Raw genomic sequence first — 20,209 nt, 5'->3', positions numbered from 1 at the left:
AACGTCGCGGTGCCTCGAGGAGGACTTCTGGAGTGAACTTAAAAGCCCTAATAGTCATGATAAGTACGTTAGTGCGAATGAAGCACTAGAGTAATAGCCTACATGTTATTAGTGCTGCTGATTTGGAGATGAGTTGCGAGCACGTGTGCTTATGAGACCGGGGTAAGACGAAAGACCGCAAGTCCGACGCCTCCACATTCATATATCTCAATGAACGTGGAAGAGTATTCCACCAACCAAAAGGCAGCGTTTGAGCCCTCCGATGCGGCTGACGAGCTCTTTGGGTGCGAAGTCGGGTCATCCCGAGGTCACGCTCGGTTGTAACGCACAGGTATCACAGGTAACCGAAATCTCACTTACCGAATGTTGAATTTGTAAACTGCAGCTGCTTCGAAGCCCGAAACTCTCTTCAATGAGTTTATTGATGACGGTTGTAGTATACTATCGTGATGTAGAGGTAGGTCAGCTGCTAGCCGCTTTCTCGGAGACGGGTATGCCCAACCCCTCCCAACCAGCCACATATGCCCCACCCATACAGTCAGACACCACGTCATTGTCAACTAGACGTCGGACAAACAGTCGGCAAACAAAATGCCCCACAAAGATATGTTCATGTGGCGTGATAACCCCAAAATCACTTTTTGGACCGCAAACCGCTAAGTTTAGGTTTTAGCTAATTTTCAAAACTGTCAAAATTCAGTCCAGGGACAATTAAAGTCCTGTGGCGCAGTGGTAGCGCGCCGTTCTTATAAGAATCACATGATTCCTATGATCAAATCCTTGTGATGCGGATGCCGTGGGTTCGAGTATGTTTAAAACTGGTCTTGTGAAGACTTCGTCCACTAACAGCGTGCCTAGACCCCACCAGGACTATCTCTCGATTACCTTTTTTGCTCTTTTATGCTCATCGAAGAGACTCTCTTACCTATACGTTGATCGATGCTTGGAATATACAAGACTTACATTTTTGCTGGTGATACCGGAACTAAGTAATATCTGCACTGCTATCAGAACATCACCACAATTCCACAATTATGCGAAGGGAAACCTTCTTATTATCCCAAAACAATGCATTTTATTTACTTTGGGCACTTTGTATATGTGCATATTAAATGCTCAAAATTTCCGCCACGCTGCGCTACGCCAACTTCATGCGTGCCACACTTCGCGTTCGTACCCATCAACAAAAACACAGGTTCAGCGACTACGACTTATATCCAGGCCCCATGTAAACTTTCCGCAAACTCATCTCCTCCTCTTGTATGCTCCTCGCAATCTTATTCCCCAAAATCTCTACTTGCCTCTCATACTCCCAGCTCGGCGTCTCCGCACCGCGCATGCCAATAAACCTCGCAAACATGCGCATCTTGACCTTTACGCGTTCAAGCTCGTCGAGCCTGCAGTTCTCAGGTAATGACTTGTTTATCTCAAGGAACGGCTTGGACCAATCCATCGTCTGGGGATATTGGTTTGTGAAGACGTCGGGCGTGGATTGCGAGTAGAAGTGTGCGAGTTGGTCGAGCTGGGCTTCGGTGAGGAGGAAGAGGTTTAGCATCATGGGTGGGAAGTCGGGGCCGGGCTGGCCGGTTTGGACATGCACGATGGGCGCGATGGTGAGGCGCATCTGTGAGATCTTCTCTGCGAGCTCGGGGTTTCGGGCGGATAACTGCATTCTTGATAGGCGTTTCTGGATGAGGCTTGAGTGAGGTTTGCTTGCCTTGTTGATGCCGCTTGTTTTGCTCATGCGGTGGCTATGCATAAGATGGTTTTGGTGTCGTGATTTGCCCAGTCACGTCTTTCTGATAGCCGTAGAGCTCCTGCAGTGTGCTGTCGAAGTTTGCTGCGGGAGGATATGTATTATGGACGAGGAGAAGGAGCAGGGAATTGCTGGGTCAGGGACTATGGGGATATTTAAACAATGGACAAACGAACAAAGCGTGTGGTCGATTATCATGGACATCGTTGGAGCTGTTGTTCTTTGTTACGTGCGAGACAGAGGTCCTGACTCTTGTGAAGTGACGGAAGCTTTGTTAGGTTCCGTCACGTGTCCATTGTCTTCTGGTGAGTGGGGTTATAATCTGTACAGTGTTCTTCACTCCCATAAGTGACGGTGAACGACCTTCAAGGGATCTTACAAGAATGCAGCGGCTTGCTTTCATGTATGCTACGATGCGCTGTCGAATTCTTTGAAGAATGAAATGCCACGACACAGTGCTGGTTCGTTTTGGGGTCCATTATCGAAAGCTTGCACCATGTGTTGTAACAATCCGTGCACGCTCTATCAGACTCATCGCCATCACGTGAACTGCCTTTTGTGATGTATCTTTATGAATGTGCCCAGTCTTCTCGTGACATTGTCGGGTGCTAGAAGGACCTTCAGGTATGCAGCCGCAGGCATCGACATGCTGGTAACATCGAGCTCGTGAAAATAGACACAAATTATTTCGCCGGGTCGTGCCTGTGAAGATTTCGCCACAATGTCGTCTTTGACTGGTCGGTATTCCATGAGGCGTTTGCGCGCCATTCCAGTTGACTCAGTCTGTCAAGACAAATCGGGACTGCCTCAGGCTTCGAGTATCTTTTCGAGCGAAACATCGTTCACTGCGCCACCGACAGGTTCAGTCTGTTTCCAAAACTTGCTGAGATGTCTCGCGCCACTGTGAATATATTAGTGAGGCCATTTAACAGCAAATCTTTTCCATTTACCTGTCGCATAGAATTGTCACGATGCGATGACCGGGCCCGAGTGTCTTTGCGAGTTGCGTCGCAGCCACACCTGTTCTGAGTCAGACGGTGAAGTCGTAGAAGGTTTCTTGAATGTCTTACAATTCACAGCGCTGGAACTGCCCACGAATATTCCGTCATGTTCCACGAGCCAGCGCGCCATGTCAATAGCTTGTTCGTCATTCACACGTATAGCATCATCGATGAGCTCTCTGCCCACGTCAAAGTTGTGCGTGACCCGGTTGATGCCAATGCCCTCCACAATAGTGTCCACCTGATGTCGTCGGCGCGTTCCCTCTCTTTCTTTACGGTCGAACATGACGCCATACTTTACGCGGTTGTACAGTCCGCTTCCAGGAGGATCCGCGAGAACAATTTTGATGTTGGGTAGCTTGGATTTTAGGTAAAGCGCAACGCCAGAGATCGTTCCTCCGGTGCCAGCTCCACTGACGAATGCATCTACGGCCCCGCCAGTTTGTTCGTAGATTTCCGGCCCAGTCCCAGCAAAATGTGCACGCCAGTTTGCTTCGGTCTCAAATTGGTCTGCAAAGAGACCTCGTCCGGGTTTATCGGCACTCGCTGTATGCTCTGCCGCTCTGGCACGAGCAAGATTCACAAACTGATTCTGGTCGACAATGGGCGCTGGTCGCACTCTTTCTACCTCTGCACCCAGCTTGAGGAGCAGTTCGGACTTTTCGGTCGCCATGTCGTTTGGCATGCAGCTTCTTTCGTTAGAGATTGATCTCACACGTCGCACGTAAAACTCACATATGTGCTTTGTAGCCTCTGGCCCGACATATCGCGGCTAACGAGATACCAGTACTACCTACGGTGCCCTCATAGATGGTGTCACCAGAATTCGGGACCAGTAACCCTTTTTCCTCTGCCTGAAACGAATTAGATCAGAGTGTCATTGATTGTGTGAAATCATACCATTTCGATTATACTTAGTGCAACTCGGTCTTTGGGGCTGTTACCGGCGCCATTTAGGAACTGAATGATACTGGTCAGCATGCTAGTCCCACGATCAAGCTTCCTACAAGCATACCTCTGCTTTGGCGAGTATCTCGCATCCAGTGTAATTGGAAAGTGACTTTATCTTGATGAGTGGTGTGTCGCCGATGCATCCTTCTATGCCTTCCTTGATACATCCAGGCCCTTTCTCTAGTGCAACATCAAGTTCCGCCAGGCTTTTCTTCAACACGTTCAAATCTTTGATCTTTGCAAGCCTGGCTATCAGCTTCTTCTGCTGCTGCTTGAGTTGTTGATGTGCGTCATCATGGTCAAGTCTCTGAGCAGATTTTGACTGTTGGTTGTACGTGACAGTTAACACTATGCCCAGGGCAAATGCTCCCAGTACATAGTATCGCGTGTGATCTGCCGACATTCCTGTATTTGCAAACCTCTGTGGGCGAGTTGGCCTAACAATTTGCCGGAAAAGTTCAAACTGTCAGGTCCACTTTCTCCGAGGACGATGAAAGCGCCTAGAACTACTCGCTGCTCATAGCCGCGGTCTTCCAAGTCTTACGAACTATTGTAGTAGTCTAGCGCTGTTTATGATTATTTTTTGCAACTTGAGAGATGCATCCATGGTTCCGTAGTGGAGCTAGGACAGTCTTGGCACATGAAGGACCCGCAAACCTCACCACGTGCTTGCGCGCCGATAGCTTCCCACACTCCCGCGCTTTGGTCTGGTACATCCAACCAGGCGTCAATGGACTCCCCACTCGTTACGCAAATATTCCGCCAGCTTTTCTCGCACCGGGCGTCGCAATGTCTTGCCCGCGGAGCTCGACCAGCTCTTGCAGCTGCCCGCACTCCGAATATCCAACGGAGGGGAAAGGCCACGCGGTTTGCTGAGGGGGAGACAAAACGGGAATCAAGATGGACGCCGAGGAAGAACGCATTCCCGCAGGAGAGGACAGAGGAATTTGAAAGGTACCCGCTGGTGACTGCGGATATGCTGCGGAGTAGAAGGGAAAGACCGCGGAGAGTGAAGATGCTTCTGCGGGACTTTATTGAAGGTCAGATGCTCCCAATGGCTCAGACAGAGCTTATAGAGAGCTAAATCTAGTACAGACAGTCTTTATAACCCTAACTACGGCTACTTCTCGAAGCAGGTCGTTATCTTCTCCCCGGGCGACCCTTTTGACTTCAACTCCATGTCCACCGAGGACGAGTTCTTCCAGCAACTACGGCAACGCTATATCTCTTTCGAAGATTCGCTCGACTACCAAGAACCGAATGAGCTCCGCCAGCTATGGCATACCCCTACCGAGCTCTTCTCGCCCTACTATGGCGAAGCGATTGCGCGGTACTTGGTGGAGGACTACAAGTACAATGCCTACCCATATCACGATTTGAATATTTATGAAATGGGTGCCGGTAATGGTACTATGATGTTGAATATCTTGGACTACATAAGAGACGTGCATCCCGAGGTTTATGAGCGGACAAAGTTCAAGATCATTGAAATCTCTAGCCAGCTTGCGCATCTGCAGCAGCAAGGGCTGGGCCAGTCGGCGTACGCAAGAGGGCACTCGGACAAGGTTGAGATTGTCAATCGCTCGATATTCGACTGGGACATATACGTGTCTTCGCCATGTTACTTCCTTGCGCTGGAAGTCTTCGATAACTTTGCGCACGACGCCCTCAAGTACGACTTCGAAACCGGCGCACCCTACCAGTCGCACGTCGTCGTCGATCCTCGCGGCGAGCTCTTCGAATACTACTCCCGATCCCTTGACCCTGTCGCAAAGCAATTTCTCGAACGCCGGCATGCGGCTTGCAAGACATACCCACATCCGCTACAAGGCTCGCGAATCATGCAGAATTTGAAAAGTCTGGTCCCATGGAAGGGCACGCTCAGTCAACCAGAGTACATACCCACACGACTGATGCAGTTCTTCTACACGCTCTATGAGAAGTTCCCGAATCATAAGTTGGTCAGCAGTGACTTCCACAAGCTGAGCGATGCGGTGGAGGGGTTGAATGCGCCTGTGGTCCAGACGAGGTATAGGAGGCAGATGATTCCTGTCACAACGCCTCTCGTAAGTGCTCTAGTTGCTGGGCTATAGTCGGATCACTGACACAACCCACAGGTCCACCAAGGCTATTTCGACATCCTCTTCCCCACTGACTTCGAGGTCATGGAGCCCATGTACACCGCAATCACCGGTCGTTTTGCACGTACCTACCTACACGAAGACTTCATGGCGGGCAGAGCAGATATTGCAGAAACGAGCACGAAGAACGGGGACAATCCGCTTCTGAGCTGGTACAAGAACGCCAGTGTCATGATCACCGTTTAGATATCCGTGGATATGCTAGAAACCACTCGAAATATACTGTGTATAGATATGATCGCCCAAATATGCAGACGTCAGCTTTACCAAGCGCTTTGCAGTGCGACAAACAATTGTACATTGCCTGTATCTACGCAGGCCAATTTGTATCCGAAGCCATCCACTAGCCTCTGGACATATCCGCCTCACCGTCTGAACCAGTTGCTAACCAGACCACCCGCGAGATTCCTCGCAAGTCCTGATCCATACATGGCATTCGAAGCAAAGCCACTTGCCTGGCTAAACTTGTCGCATCTCGAGAAAGCAAGCGTATTCGTAATCGTGAGAACCAGCGCAATAGCTACCAAGCAGTCAGCATCGTATCCCCAACCCCAGCTCCCCTCCACAAGAATATACTCACCAACCAGCGTCAGCCAAATGAAATTGAACCCAAACAGCGCCACAACAGCCATGACAACCCACAGCACAGGCTGCACATACAACGCCATCCAAAAGAAGCGCTTGTCCGTCGCATTCTGCTCCCGCGACTCTGGGTCCGCGGATTCAAACACCCAGCGCCCGTCGCCCGTTGCGCCGTCGACCTCGTTCCACCAGCGCAGTCCGACAAGCCGGCGGCCGGCGATGTTCTTGAGGTAGTAGAAGTCCATGGCGAGCAGCAGGATGGTGACGATGAAGATGAGCACAAAGTTGCTGGAGAGGAGGCGCATGCCGAGAAGGTAGACTAGGAGAGAAGCTGTGGCATACATTAGTTATGTATGGCAGGGAAGGGAGCCTAGGGGAGCTTACAGATGCGGAAGAAGAGGAAGGTTAGCAGCGTGATTGGGTGGCTGGAGAGTTTCCAGCTCAGCGACCCTGGCGCCGGGGCTGTTTGGGCGGTCTCCATGGTGCAAGAGTGTGTATGTGGAGGTCTGGGTGTGGGAAAGGTAGTTTCACGTGGCTTTCTGAGGGTTCAGGAACGCGTGTCGGCGTGTCGGCGTTTGAGAGGGTCGCTGCGCTGTTTCCCCGCACGTCATAGGCTATGAGGAAGTGCCCGAGGTGGTAGGCTGTCTTTGACTTGCGATTGTGCTTCTTACAACACGATTTTTCTTCTTTGGACCCGCTGAGGCTGTTGGAGAAAGTGTGGGATCACGATGGCGGCCCCAATTATTCGGCGGGCGTGCATGTACGGTACAACCACCTCCTTCTTCATCAGGTTCATGCTCGCTAACTTGCTGCACAGTCCCGTCCTCCTCCAAAAAGATGCTCGAGAAGTCCTTTGCTATGCATGCCGATAACGTCACGTACGATCTTGAAGACAGCGTCGCTCCACACATGAAGTCAGAAGCGCGGTCGAACCTGCGCGACATCTTGAACAAGCAACGACCAAGCGGCATCAAGGAGATGTGCGTGCGGATAAACAGCGTAGATACAGGTCTGGCATTGGACGACCTGACAGAGGTACTCAAGGGCGAGTACCTGGATGCGATCATGCTACCAAAGTGCGAGAGCGCTGCGGATCTTCACTTCGTCACTGATGTCATACGGCACTTGCGTCCTGACAGACATCCGTCAAGTACAACCACAACAGGTAGCGGGATCAAGAGAGAGCCACTCCGGATCATAGCCCTCATAGAATCTGCCAAAGCGATCCAGAACCTCAGCTCCATATGCGCCGCATCGCCCTACCTCAGCGGCCTCGTGTTCGCAGCCGAAGACTTTGCGAAAGACATGAGTCTCACGCGCACACCCTCGCTCACAGAGTTTTTGTATGCGAGATCAGCGATCGCAACAGCCGCACGAGCCGCCGAACTTCCCTCCACCATCGATCTGGTATGCACAAGCTACAAAGGTGAAGCAGGGCTCAAGACACTGGAAGAAGAGTGCTTGAACGGCAAGGGCATGGGCTTCAACGGCAAGCAGTGCATACACCCAAGCCAAGTCGCTGTATGTCACAAATCGTTCAGCCCTGGCGATAAGGAGGTCGAGTGGGCAGCTCGGGTGGCTATTGCAGACGAGAAGGCCAGCCAAGCAGGACGAGGCGCGTGGACGTTGGACGGCAAGATGATTGACGTTCCTGTTGTTAAGAAGGCCCATGCGATTCTGAAGCATGCGCAGGCGTGCGAGATTGATGTGGAGACGATTCGAGAGAAGTGGAAGGGACAAGAGCCAGAGTGATAGAACGATAGTACGTAAAAGGCTTGCACTCACCTTTGATCTCACCCGCTACATTACTCAACGTGAAGTGAGATAGCGTGTTCACTAGCTCTGCGTACTACCGGCAGACAGTGTATAAAAACTCAGCCCGGAGACTCGTAATACTCTCCGCACCGGATACACGATCCTCAAATTCGTGTCAGCCAACTTCCTCAGTTACCTTCCAGACGTACGTTTAATCTGTGACTACACTCTTCCTGTCTACATGCCAACTTTTGTCACTGTTAGCCAACCATTGCACTTGCGTAGCCACAGCTCAACTACCCACTATGGCGCCCAAGAAGAGGACCCAGCACGACCGCGCACTCGAAGCCGCCGCCATACGAAGGACCAGGCCCGAGAAGCAACCAATCCGCCAGGAGTCAGAGGCAGAGCCGGAGACACAGTCAGAAGCTGGAGACCAGATGGACCCCACCAGAGGAGAAGTAGTAGTGAGGTGGAGGGACGGAGTGCCACTTCGTCTACTACAGGACCCGACCGTCCGCCTTCACCACTTCTTCAGCCACTTCTGTGGCTACACCCTCCCCGACTTCTGCCACGCAGTAGACGAGCACTTCGAACTGAGCTCGCGTCGTCTCCGTCGCGAGGCGCTGGTGTGTGAAGGCGGTCTTGACTTTCTAGCTGCACAGAGGCAGGTGCATGATACGAATGAGCCGGTGATTTTCCACCTCGACACCATACCTGCATGCATACCGCGGCCGGTTACGTCTTTGGTGAACCACCCCGATGAGAATCCTTGGGCGGAGTTCGGTGAGAGCAGGAGGACGGTGGGAGGAGTGACGGTAATTCGTAAATTGCCGAATTGTGAGTTATAGCTACCCATTTACTGCCAGTAGCTCCAGCTGCTAATCTCACCGCAGATTTGGGTTGATGATACCATCATCTCCACTCCATGATACAAAAGGCCGGAGACCTTCGCAGGGAATTGTGAGCGTCTACGTAGATATACACGGCTGTGTGCTACTCCAGGAAATACTATGAAAATGCAGATACTCAATGAAAAGTGTTCCCGGGGACTGTCAGGTCTCCAGAAATGCAGTTCCTCTTGACGTGAGCATTGATTGAGAAAGAGATAAATAAATCTTATGCCTGTATTGATAGCGATGTCATCCAATTCCGGATGGCGCAAGTTCAGGATGTCTCGAATCTGCTACATGTCTTCCTTTTAGAGAGTGGAGCCTGGAGGTCTTCGCCATACTGATCACACCGGAACGAGGTCGAAATACCGGCCGGGCAGAACACACCTCTACCTGGCCACTCAACGGTTGTAGGAGGCGTGGATGGTAGCGTTGGCATGAAGTGTATTCTAGGGGATACTGATAAACATCTCCAGAACGCTTCGAGACGATCTCCCACGCGAGAGTAACAGCTGCATAATACCGCGGTACTGCAAAATCCTCGATACACAGCATCTACGACAACCATTGCTTGCATCAGATGAAGTGCCTCGCGATGGGAACATTGGTTGACAAGGAGATGAGTTAGTCGTATGTATAGATCGTTTTGTCTGTGATGTAGTTTTAGATGTCGAATGTTAAATGTCTTCTTAACTGAACCATTATCCCGGGAGGTCTATCTCTCACTTACAGGTAGTAGAGTAGAGGCCCTCGCCAGGTACTACATGTTTCCCTTTAGATACAGATTGCCGTGGGTACCTCCAGGACGTACTATAAGAATACAGATTCAACGTGAAAAGTGTGATTCGGGCTCGTCAGGTCGGCAAAGTTGCAGTGCCTTCCTACGTATCCACGTGAGCACGTGGCTGCGTGATGCCGGGGCATCGGTACAAAGACACGTGGGAAGACGTCAGTTTACTAATGGAGAGGAATCTTAATCTGACCGCGCCGAACCCAGTAAACAGTCCTTACTGTTATTGCTGCCGCGAGTTGTAGCTGTGTTGCTCGTAGTTATAGGGCGCGAGATAAGGCGTGGTAGAATCACGTCACCAAGCCATATCAAGTCGCAAGTGCCCCACTAATTTGTCTAGCCTAATTACTACTCTGTGCATTATCAATCACCGCCCACGGGAAACAAACTCATTACATTCACGTCCGAGACGTATACCGAGTGCAATACACCACATCTTACGTCCGGTACCTCCCTTGCCGATTGCCGACACTGCATCAGCGTATCCCATCAGCCAACAATACATCTTCGGACATGGGCGGAGGACCAGAGGCACCATCCAAACAAATGTCGGGCAAGAAAGAGCTGGTGCTCTGCGCACTGCCATTTCCGCTCGAAGCCGCAAAGAAAGCTATTGCGCTACTTGAAGAGGAGTTCAACGACGTCGATATCGAGTACTACTACACCCCGCAACAGAAGCCGACCACTATTCCAGATGGTACGTCTCGAGTCTTCTACATGTCTTTGGTGTCAAAATATGTGTAACAATAGTACGGTACCGGCACTTTGGTAATGGACTACGTTGATGTGCTTACACCACGTGATCACCGAAGGGACCCTGACGTTCACTAATGCCACTTCCAGACATCGTCGCCCGTGCATCATACCTAGCGACCCTCTTCTGGGCTCCCAGCAGACGCGAAAGCTCTCCCTAATGTGAACCTCATTCAGTTCTTCTCTGCAGGAACCAACCACATTGCGCAGCACCCCATCTACACCGACTCCAAGATCCCGCTATGCTCAGCCAATGGCGTTCACGGTCCCCAGATCGCTGAATGGGTCATCATGATGGATCTAGTACACAGCCATAAGTTTCCAAAGCTCTATGACCTACAGAAGGAGAAGACTTGGAAGCAGGCGGTTGGAATGGGTATTAGCGATCGTGTGGGCAAGAGAGTGGGCATCCTCGGATACGGAAGTATTGGACGACAAGGTATGTTCCACCAACTTTTCTTATTCTCTTCATGCTGTTGGTGGATCGACCACATGGTCATCTCCTGGGACTCGAGCTTTGAAGATTCCGGCACAACGGTATCTGGAAGCGTGCATCCTGAATAAGCACTTTCGTATCCCATTCCTTTTGCAGAACGCATGCCATAAAGGATCCAACAACCACGCCGCAATTCGCGATTCAGCTCGGACATCGTTACGTGTACCTGCAGCGTTCCATCGACACACGCCACCGAATCCATCACCTACGCCACCTTGGCGGCCTAACCGTCTCCACAACCCAACAACAGGGCAAACCTACCCGTTGCAGCACACAACCGCGTCTCCTGAGGGCCTCTATCCACCTTCCTCTTTGTCCATCGCGGCATGAAATATGGAATCCCGAAGCTAACAATCATTCGTAGTCGCTCGTGTGGCGAAAGCTATGGGCATGGACGTGATCGCGTACACAGCGTCGCCCCGCAAGACGCCCGAATCCAAGAAGGATGGTGGTTACATTGTCCCAGGGACCGGTGATCCAGATGGTTCTTTCCCGAGCGCGTGGTACAGTGGCACCAACAAGGAAGACGTGCATGAGTTCCTGAAGCAGGAGATTGATCTGCTGGTCATTGCTGTGCCGTTGACGTAGGCCTCCCTTCCTGCTGGAAAGTGGTTCATCACTAACCACAAGAACAGTAAAGCGACTACTCATTTCCTCTCCACCGAGGAATTCGAGCTCCTGCACAAATCCAATTCGAGAGGCACTTATGTTGCCAATATCGCGCGCGGTCAGGTTATTGATCAGCCTGCGCTTGTGAAAGCGCTGGAAGATGGCTTGATCAGCGGTGCGGCAGTTGATGTGACTGATCCTGAGCCCCTGCCTGTTGATGATCCGCTGTGGACTGCTCCAAATGTCTTGATCACGCCGCATGTTAGTGGGTCGACGGATGTGTATGCCGACCGAGCATTCGAGGTGTTGAGAGAGAACATAAGGAGGGAGAGGAGTGGGAAGAAGTTGGTGAATGAGGTTGACAGGGAGAGAGGTTACTAAGGTGGTTCTTTGCGTTGCCAAACCTGGGTAGATGCACACCCAGAGAACACGCGTGTGCTTTGGGGAGGATTTGGACATGATCCACTCTTTTTCAGGCCGGAATAGAAGAGAAGAAGTTGAATGTAGAAGACGACGCTATATGCGAATTCTCCCCGACAGTCAAGTTCTCCACCATGTGATGCGGCGTGGCTATCATGATCGGATATACTCACGTGAAAGCCATTAACTTGCTCATCGTTTCTTGGTCAACTAGTATGGTATCCATTGGTTTCTTGAGATATAAGTCGCAACATTTTCACGTTAAGAGATTCAAGTACACTGTAAACATGAATGTGTACCTTCCTGCCAAAGCCGAAATCGGTATCATGGAAGATCCTCTGCTACCATCTAGCATTTGCTATTTCGTCACTATTGCACGGAGCACGGCGACCCTTCGAACCCGCTTTGTCTGGCGAGCTGCATACCTAGATAGACTAGCTCGATACTCTCGTGGTATCGCAGGACCCTGGAGGTTTGTACGACGATCAAGCCGTTTTGCTGTATTATAAAAGAGCTGCGTATAGCTTCAGGACACTTCATCAAGGATAAGTAGGCTCCTAGACTACTTCCATCCTATACCACAGCTATAAGCGAGCTTGACAAACGTCACGACAAATGAATCTCTGCGTCCGAACTCGCACACGACGATGTACAGATCTTCGATTTAGTCCATAGCCCGCTGTCCTATAACTACCCGGATCTCCAGTTAGCCTATAACCCGCGCGCATATGTGCACAACAATAGCAACTTCAGCCGTCGGGTTGCGCCCCCATTCCGATGGCACACTGCCCTCTTCGGTCGACCCGACACCAGGATATTGGCGCGCCCGCATGGCTCCCATGCGCACACGCGAGCGGCAAATATTCAACGACGAAGAAAAAAAACCCAGGAAGCTTCTTGTTGAGTACGAGAGTATCGATCTCGAGCGGATGAATGCCTAGCGACCCGGCCCAGCATATTGTGGCTTTATTCTCATGCATGTTGGTTTTTGTGCGATATCCACGGCCCGTCAACGTCAGCGGGATGTGGCTTCCAGGCCGTTCAAGTGGCTATTTCCGCATCGTTTGGTCGTCGTGCCGTGCCACGCCCAAGGACCTGTTCCTGCATCCGCGACGCCCCACACTAGGTCGCGGGCCAAATTCCTCTTTGTATGCGGTTACTCCGCGCGCATTAATGCTTGCCATCCATCGCGTGTGTTTAGCGCGGTGGATCTTCTGGAAGGCCGAAGATGTGACGGAACTTACTCGGTCGCGTGCTCGTGACACCGAAGCGGGTTTTGTTGCAACGCATTGTTGAGCATGGTGTATTTGGCTAGGGCGACAAGTGCGGAGGCGCGGTGCCCATCGTCTCAATGCGGTTTGGCTGACGGACCTGTCAGTCAGCACGGCAAAACGGTCTTCTCCTGTAGTGCCGCAGCATCAAAGGTCATTGGGCGTGCATCGAGTGGGGTGGTGGTGCCCAGTCTGCGGGTCTCCACAATGTCAGCAAATGTCGGTTGCTGTTGATAGTCCAGACACTTGCGAGAACCTATAGCTCGAAATGTGGTGGATCTTCTTATAGTTCGTCTGATGCTGTTCGTGAGATGAACACCCTTGCCAAAATTATCAAGTGACTGCGTTTAACCGGCGGGATCAACCAACTTATCGGGATTCGACGTATCGACTGATCAACGTCGGTAGCTGCGACAAGTAAGCGACGGCTGAAAGAGCCGATCGATTAGGACAAGTAAATGAGAGAGTGGATGTAATGAGTATTGATCTTTTTTCTTCTTGAACCGACAGTATTATCCAGTTGGCTAAGATAGTCTAGTCTATAGGAGATATCGTAACATATGGAGATGTGCGAGTTTCCATGAGAGGTCTTTTCGCTTCGTGAAGCTGACTGCAGTCTAACACTGCAATGCAATGTAATACTCTGATCCGAAACATGGTCGGCATGTCTCATCCTGCTCGACCAGTATGGATTCTTGCATGTAGGATGATATGTGAATGACCGAAGCCGCAGATCTAGTTCCTTTTTGGTAATGTCATGCTCCTCACTTGCTTGATGAAGCATGTTCTCGTTAGACGAACATGGTGTTTAGACAAGCAGTTTGTCGGGCCTTCGTCCAAACGACGCCATTGAAGAGGCAGCGGAGGTAAACTCCGGCCACGTCGACAAGGCCCGATGTCAACGATGATATGGTGAGATCGTCCATCCGCCAAGTCCGTCACCTCGATGAGGCACGGAGCACGGCGTGATTTCGTGACGTGCACAGATGTTCCGTTGGAGGTCTGTCGCGGCTGAGACGTACTGTTGGCACATGCGAAGGTCGCTTGCGCTATCGACCACTATTGCATAAGCGCTAGATTTTCTGAGACTTGCGATAGACTGGTGAATAACTGGTGTTTGACAGGATCAGTTGCAATTGAATTGTTGCTCTGTCTAAGGTCCTGGGCTAGCGAATCAAATTTTGGCGTCATACTCTGGTGGATGGAATCCAAGGCCTCCTCTAGCGTGGGTTGACCGAGGATCCCAGTCGACTTGAGTTGCGGACCGCGACATGGGTCGTGGAGTAGAGAAGCTTAAGGTCGGGCTGACGTACTCGCGTTGCGTCTCCTTCGTAAAGTAGTCCGGAGTGTCTGATCTGAATTGACCATAGCCGGCGATCTCGGGTGGGTGTGTAAGCACATTTGCGGGAGATTGTATGGCACCATCTTCGAACTTCTTCAGCTCGTAGTTGCGAGAATGTTCGGCAAGATTCCTCGCATCAAGCGAAACAAACTCGCGGTTCTTGCTGAACTTTCCCCTGAAAAAATCGAGCCATCCACTGAACATGCTTCCTCGCGCGAGGAGAACAAAGACCTGGATTCCAGCGATGGAAAGCATCATTAAGATGGCAATGACGGTCGATTCGTTGACCGCAAGATCTTGGCCAAGCTCAAAACAAGGTGATGGGTCCGTTGGGTTTGCCATAAGGCAAGTCAAGAATGGCATCATTTCCTGCACATTGTCTCGCGCGTGCGTTGTGAGGGCATTCAACCAGATAAAAACGACGGAGAAGAAGATGACGTCGACCAAGATGAAGACGACGATCGTTATGCCACGCCACTGGAGCCAGAGCACTTTGCGCACACGTCGATATACTGCTCGAGCTGAGCGGGTTCGCATGCTTGTCGTGTAGGATGGCAGGCCAGCGCTACTTTGTGTCTCGGTCTTGTCGTCGCTGAGCATGTTCTGAAGATATACTTTGATGCAGTACCCGAATCTGTCAAAATGTCAGTAGTGTGCAATAGGTTGATTTAATGTGAACTTACGTTGCGACCTGGATGAGCATAGCAGCGCCGGCAATCGCCAGTAACGGCCCCCAGAAATCGCTCATAGAATGTGCGGGGTTAACGTGGCATACATCGCCAAACCTGAAGGATACACCGGTAATTGTGATGGTGATTGTGAAGAAGGTGGCTGCCACAGACCAGCCCAGGCCTTGTGCCCAGTAGAAGAACTTCCTGCCAGGTGTGACGTCCCAGCAAATCTGGAGATGCATCGAAAGAGCGCGGATGAAAACTACAGGAGGGTCAGTGTTGTTACAAGAAATCGCACTCAGCTGCACTTACTCCAGACTGCCATGGAAAGTCCACCAGAGATGAGGAAAGCACCCGAGAGAGCACAAGGGAGACTCGAATACATGTCGTTGGGGGTAATCTCGTTGTAGCATTGTTCAGGTTCCGCTCCTAGAGGTATCACGAAGCCGAGCTGGTGATTGTTAGCTTTAGCTTTAGCGCAATGCGTCGAGAAGACATGAACCTACAGCCATGAATATAGCAGCTATTATCAGACAGTAGCTGAGATAGTGTCGTCGGGTCTTCTCCGCAGGCAAGACAAGAAAAGATACCAACAGGAAAACAAGTAAGACGAGGCCTGCAACATTCAATCCTTCAGCAACAGTATAGTACGTGTTGAAATCTGGCGCGGTTTAGTATCGTTGGAGAAAGGCCAAAGCATTAAATTTACCTTGAGGATAGAGATAGTCGGTCATCGGACATGGTAGACAGCACACGAGGCCTCTACCAACGGGCGCACAGAAGCGGCCATCAACAACTGTGCTGGTCAGCATATGATAATGAAAGATCAATCAGCACACTTACACCCGCCCAAGTCAAACTTGGAGGCATCGTAAAAAGGTGCGGGGCATGCCCCATGAAGGGGCGACGATTGCGTCCCGTTCGACATGTGTACGCCAGATACCGATCGCAATCCTCAGTCAAAACTATTTTGATATTGGGAACATGGGAATGGCCGCAGCTCCAGCTCGATATGTATAAGGAAAAGATCTTGACAGTCCTCAGCGATCGGGCCGGCGGAGTGATGACCAGGAGTCAATGGAGCAATGCGTGTGCTCAATAGCTCTTGTAATATTGCTAATTGCGACGTTGTATGGCGGTGGTGAAACCTTGACGGCGGGTGCAATTAAGGTTCAGCGTAAGAATCAGCAGTCGATTTGTTGTGTCGATGCTAGTTCAAACACAAAGATGCAGTGAGAAAGCCCGAAAGGAGTGAAGGGACTTGTAGGTACTGCACAGAGGGAGGGTAACGAACGACAGTCTGCAGCAAACTAAAGAATGATCAACCTGGGGCGGCACGGGAGTCACACTGAAGAAGAGTGCAGAAAAGGCAGAAGCGAAGGCGGCTTCGTGGCTGGGCCACCGGCTTGGTGTCGACTGGTGTCGAGGGCATGCGACGATCAGGAATGACCAGGGCACCCCTACCCTGCAGCCCTAGTGAATAGCGCATGTATCCCCGAAGCCTAGCGGGCCAAGACATCAGGTACGAATGCACGAGCGTCCAGGGTCGCATTATGCAAGGATAGCCTTCACGCAGGTCCGGAAAGTCGGCTTGATGTTCGCAACATTGTACTGGCTTGAGATGGCCAATGGTAGCAGCGCGACTCCATGGGAGCAGCTCATGCATCATGATTCGCCACGACTTCTTTGCGCTGCGATTTCTACTTACACACTCTCTTCCCCAGTAATCGTCATGGAGGCATCAGACGCGTGGTGCACTGCCGGGTAGGAGCCGCTTGTGATGGCCCATGGGCTTTCGGTGGAATCGCTGAGCGGAGGCGCCGCATTCATGCCATTGAATTTGACAGCTCCACGTAATCGTGAAGATCAGAAGCAGGAACAAAGACATGGTCAGCTGTGTCCTCTCGATACGCGCGTTCTCAGATGGTAGCACAACAGTGACATGAGGGGAAAACACGAGTGAGACGCGGGAGCGTTCATCCCGTTGTAGCAATCCGCGTTCCTCTTGGTGAGTGGTTGAGGAATAGCCGCCTGATGGTGAATCGCCATCGTTCGGCTTCCAATGAGGGAGCTTCCCGAACGTTTGACAGGGGCCGGCCCAACCCGTTCGTTCCTTTTCAGCTTCAGGTGGACATGCTTTCCATAATTATGTCAATGTGGGGTGATGATTGGAGAGACATTTGCCCCACCACGCAATCGCCAACAGCAAGGTGTGAAGGAGTTTTCTCATGCAGCGGCCTGAGCGAATTCGAGGCCCGTCGAGCAAAGGCTGACATCCTGTAACCGGTGAGGTGGGGATAGGCCTGTGATCTTGTGGCCCAACAAACGCGTAACAGGCGCGCGGGGTGGATTGAGATTCTGTCTGATTGGATGGAGGAGGCTTACAGTCGCGGCATTTGGTGTGATGAAACAAAATTCGTGTGTATGTGCCAAGAGTGCCAGCCCCTTTGGGCGAAATGCCAAGTGCACGTCCCCAAATTCTCTACCAAGATCATCCTGCCCGCCGATTCAATTATGAACAGGTCAGATACCACCTGCATCATTCTCTTGTATCCGTGGTCACACAATCTTCCTGAACAAAATGACTAAGTCGACCTGTGTAACGGTTGACCCTGAACTGTCCAACTTCAAGGTCAATTTAGCTCTTCGCAACGTACTGATTAGCTGTTAAATCTATCTTGGCTCATACATAAGATGACAGTTGCTGTCTAATAGTAGATTAAGCTTAAACAGAACGAGCACGAATTATTGCTGCACCTGGTGTCAGATCACAGCTGCACGACGCATTTCGGGTCCTCGCACTGTCTACTCACATGATTGGCGGATAATAGAAAGCCACATTCCATGTCCTGACGCAAATGTCGTCTTCAGAAGGTTTGCAAGCCACACACATACTGTTCATCCGTGTTTGAGATTGGAGAATCACATCGACATAAGACTGACATAACTGATGCGCACAGAAGTTGAAACATCCCATTGAAACAATATTTAGAAGGTGCAGTTTTAGCACCCGACAACTGCAGTTGGCGCATGCAGCTAAAGTAAAACGTCTCATCGCCCGCCCATCCTGAACCAAAATAGGCGACTAGACTGCGGAAAGCTTCCCGGCCTAAGGGGTACGAACCACAACTTGTGGGAATCTAGTTTTCTATGAACTGCCGGAATGATGCGACCCGAGCTCGCATCTACAAGCCTGTCGTGCTTCAGCACCGTACAAAGTCTAATTGTATGGTATGTCACCTCCAGTTCCGCGTTCATCTGTCGTCCGTCACTTTCGAGACATCCGTGAGATACATGTTTGACCAGGATCCTGACACCACCTTCTGTAAGCAATCCTGCCCAAGTGTCAACGCATGACGGCAAGCTCGGTCGATGTCAAAATAACTCGACAGCGACATTCATGCGCGACGATGCCCAGAGATGCCATCGCTCGGAGTTCCTTGCGGACTTTATTGTCCGTTCATGAAGTGAGGTGGTGTGAAACATGCTGAATGGGATTCTCCTGTTTGTGCAATATGTGACACACTACGGAGCATACTTCCGCTCTGCGAGCAAGGTAAAATGACGGAACAACTCATCTTCACTACCCTGTATCTTATTGTCAGATAGCAAGCCATGGCCCTTGGCCACTGTAGGTCGAGATTGTCGTAGGGATTCCATGCTTGTGGCGCTCTGCCAACGCTCAACTGATTGTCCTGTTCTCCGCAATGGACAGGTACTCCCTACCAACACTCGGCAAGTGGAGTATGGGGTGTAAATTTCGAGGTTGCCTTCTCTGCCGTCTGCTCTGGCCTTCTATTCCAAGTTTCTAGAAGGCGGACATCGGACTTCATCGGGTAAAGCCATGAGCTATCTTGGATCGGCCTCATTTCGCACAAACGGCATCGCGGTCCCAACGCCCAAATTCACAGAACGCTTGCCACGCGACCAAGGGACCGATGCTCATTTTTACAGCGACCGTTCGCGAGGCGGCTGGTGCTCACGTTGGAAAAGACTCTGGGGTTGCGATTGCAACTCTCATCGACACGGCAGTCAGTTGTCGCGCCTCAACTGCTCTCATCGCGCATTGCTCCCATGTCACTCGGCCGTGTCACGCATTGCTGCACATATTAAGTATGCACACGCTGCGCAGCTGATAGAGCGCCCAGCGGTGCTGTTCCTCTACACCTACTTCAACCGGACGCATGCTCCGCGCACGGCAGCACGGGTTCATCACAACGCCAAAATCGCATCGCGTCGCGTCGTTCCGGATGGCTTGACCGGCATCCTTCCACCGGTGAAACTCCACACTCAAGAGCCGTTTACCGAAACAAGCTCGACATGATCATCAAAAACAAACATGTCGAGTCAACAAGCGCTGTCGATGAATTGCCAGAGTCGTGCGATGGTGAAACTGATCAGGGCATCAACAACAGTTCGGCTATGGCTAGCGTTGGTTTGCGACACCGAGTGGCTGGACCGCGAAGCCACGTGAAGTTGGCCCGACATCACTTCGAACAACTGAACCCCCTTCGTCATGAGTCTAGCGTGTGCGTTAGACTGCTTCACTCTGACGCTGGGGAAGCCGATTTGCGTGCCGTGAAGGTCGAGTCACGGCACTGCCTTTCGGCGCCGAATTCCATCTGCCGAACGCCACGCCAACACCAGAACGGATTGTCATGTTCTCGAAATGAAAGACTCGTTGTCGATTTTGACTCAATTAGGCAGCGGGAACATCGACGATTGAGTTTCTGGAACTCACCGTGTTCATCAGAGGCCACCATGTGGCATCTCGTTGA

General features: G+C 51.3%; 12 protein-coding genes across 12 annotated transcripts; 5 read left to right on the top strand and 7 right to left on the bottom strand.

Annotated features, from left to right (window-relative positions):
* Positions 1 to 1,204: 1,204 nt before the first annotated feature.
* Positions 1,205 to 1,672, bottom strand: SNOG_04374 (hypothetical protein; the record flags this gene model as incomplete). Its single annotated transcript, XM_001794741.1, has 1 exon — positions 1,205 to 1,672. The coding sequence occupies one exon, from the start codon at positions 1,670 to 1,672 to the stop codon at positions 1,205 to 1,207; it is 468 nt and encodes a 155-aa protein (XP_001794793.1).
* Positions 1,673 to 2,702: 1,030 nt separating this feature from the next.
* SNOG_20042 (hypothetical protein) lies at positions 2,703 to 3,430 on the bottom strand (the record flags this gene model as incomplete). Its single annotated transcript, XM_001794740.1, has 2 exons — positions 2,703 to 2,776; positions 2,827 to 3,430. 2 exons carry the CDS (start codon positions 3,428 to 3,430, stop codon positions 2,703 to 2,705), a joined length of 678 nt encoding a protein of 225 aa, XP_001794792.1.
* Positions 3,431 to 3,651: 221 nt separating this feature from the next.
* Positions 3,652 to 4,281, bottom strand: SNOG_04373 (hypothetical protein; the record flags this gene model as incomplete). Its single annotated transcript, XM_001794739.1, has 2 exons — positions 3,773 to 4,281; positions 3,652 to 3,717 (listed from the first exon to the last, which is right to left on the bottom strand). Exons 1-2 carry the CDS (start codon positions 4,109 to 4,111, stop codon positions 3,652 to 3,654), a joined length of 405 nt encoding a protein of 134 aa, XP_001794791.1. The 5' UTR covers positions 4,112 to 4,281.
* A 442-nt stretch (positions 4,282 to 4,723) lies between these two features.
* Positions 4,724 to 6,035, top strand: SNOG_04372 (hypothetical protein; the record flags this gene model as incomplete). The annotated part of the gene is made up of 3 exons (XM_001794738.1): positions 4,724 to 4,748; positions 4,804 to 5,774; positions 5,826 to 6,035. The coding sequence occupies 3 exons, from the start codon at positions 4,724 to 4,726 to the stop codon at positions 6,033 to 6,035; spliced, it is 1,206 nt and encodes a 401-aa protein (XP_001794790.1).
* Positions 6,036 to 6,214: 179 nt separating this feature from the next.
* SNOG_04371 (hypothetical protein) lies at positions 6,215 to 6,912 on the bottom strand (the record flags this gene model as incomplete). The annotated part of the gene is made up of 2 exons (XM_001794737.1): positions 6,215 to 6,762; positions 6,816 to 6,912. 2 exons carry the CDS (start codon positions 6,910 to 6,912, stop codon positions 6,215 to 6,217), a joined length of 645 nt encoding a protein of 214 aa, XP_001794789.1.
* Positions 6,913 to 7,268: 356 nt separating this feature from the next.
* Positions 7,269 to 8,183, top strand: SNOG_04370 (hypothetical protein; the record flags this gene model as incomplete). The annotated part of the gene is made up of 1 exon (XM_001794736.1): positions 7,269 to 8,183. The coding sequence occupies one exon, from the start codon at positions 7,269 to 7,271 to the stop codon at positions 8,181 to 8,183; it is 915 nt and encodes a 304-aa protein (XP_001794788.1).
* A 308-nt stretch (positions 8,184 to 8,491) lies between these two features.
* On the top strand, positions 8,492 to 9,118 carry SNOG_04369 (hypothetical protein; the record flags this gene model as incomplete). Its single annotated transcript, XM_001794735.1, has 2 exons — positions 8,492 to 9,004; positions 9,083 to 9,118. 2 exons carry the CDS (start codon positions 8,492 to 8,494, stop codon positions 9,116 to 9,118), a joined length of 549 nt encoding a protein of 182 aa, XP_001794787.1.
* A 1,264-nt stretch (positions 9,119 to 10,382) lies between these two features.
* On the top strand, positions 10,383 to 12,108 carry SNOG_04368 (hypothetical protein; the record flags this gene model as incomplete). Its single annotated transcript, XM_001794734.1, is given in 4 exon segments — positions 10,383 to 10,566; positions 10,762 to 11,061; positions 11,483 to 11,691; positions 11,707 to 12,108. The coding sequence occupies 4 exon segments, from the start codon at positions 10,383 to 10,385 to the stop codon at positions 12,106 to 12,108; spliced, it is 1,095 nt and encodes a 364-aa protein (XP_001794786.1).
* Positions 12,109 to 13,162: 1,054 nt separating this feature from the next.
* On the bottom strand, positions 13,163 to 13,437 carry SNOG_04366 (hypothetical protein; the record flags this gene model as incomplete). Its single annotated transcript, XM_001794733.1, has 2 exons — positions 13,163 to 13,242; positions 13,392 to 13,437. The coding sequence occupies 2 exons, from the start codon at positions 13,435 to 13,437 to the stop codon at positions 13,163 to 13,165; spliced, it is 126 nt and encodes a 41-aa protein (XP_001794785.1).
* A 1,155-nt stretch (positions 13,438 to 14,592) lies between these two features.
* Positions 14,593 to 16,743, bottom strand: SNOG_04365 (hypothetical protein; the record flags this gene model as incomplete). The annotated part of the gene is made up of 6 exons (XM_001794732.1): positions 16,275 to 16,743; positions 16,141 to 16,227; positions 15,938 to 16,092; positions 15,744 to 15,882; positions 15,444 to 15,693; positions 14,593 to 15,394 (listed from the first exon to the last, which is right to left on the bottom strand). The coding sequence occupies exons 1-6, from the start codon at positions 16,357 to 16,359 to the stop codon at positions 14,593 to 14,595; spliced, it is 1,518 nt and encodes a 505-aa protein (XP_001794784.1). The 5' UTR covers positions 16,360 to 16,743.
* Positions 16,744 to 16,752: 9 nt separating this feature from the next.
* SNOG_04364 (hypothetical protein) lies at positions 16,753 to 17,261 on the bottom strand (the record flags this gene model as incomplete). The annotated part of the gene is given in 2 exon segments (XM_001794731.1): positions 16,753 to 17,122; positions 17,140 to 17,261. 2 exon segments carry the CDS (start codon positions 17,259 to 17,261, stop codon positions 16,753 to 16,755), a joined length of 492 nt encoding a protein of 163 aa, XP_001794783.1.
* A 1,877-nt stretch (positions 17,262 to 19,138) lies between these two features.
* On the top strand, positions 19,139 to 19,755 carry SNOG_04363 (hypothetical protein; the record flags this gene model as incomplete). The annotated part of the gene is made up of 3 exons (XM_001794730.1): positions 19,139 to 19,184; positions 19,386 to 19,462; positions 19,564 to 19,755. 3 exons carry the CDS (start codon positions 19,139 to 19,141, stop codon positions 19,753 to 19,755), a joined length of 315 nt encoding a protein of 104 aa, XP_001794782.1.
* Between the last annotated feature and the right edge of the window lie 454 nt (positions 19,756 to 20,209).

The sequence above is a fragment of the Parastagonospora nodorum genome (assembly GCF_000146915.1).
Source record: "Parastagonospora nodorum SN15 chromosome Unknown scaffold_6, whole genome shotgun sequence".
NCBI lineage: Eukaryota > Fungi > Ascomycota > Dothideomycetes > Pleosporales > Phaeosphaeriaceae > Parastagonospora > Parastagonospora nodorum.
This window is presented reverse-complemented; position numbering and strand designations above follow the sequence as displayed.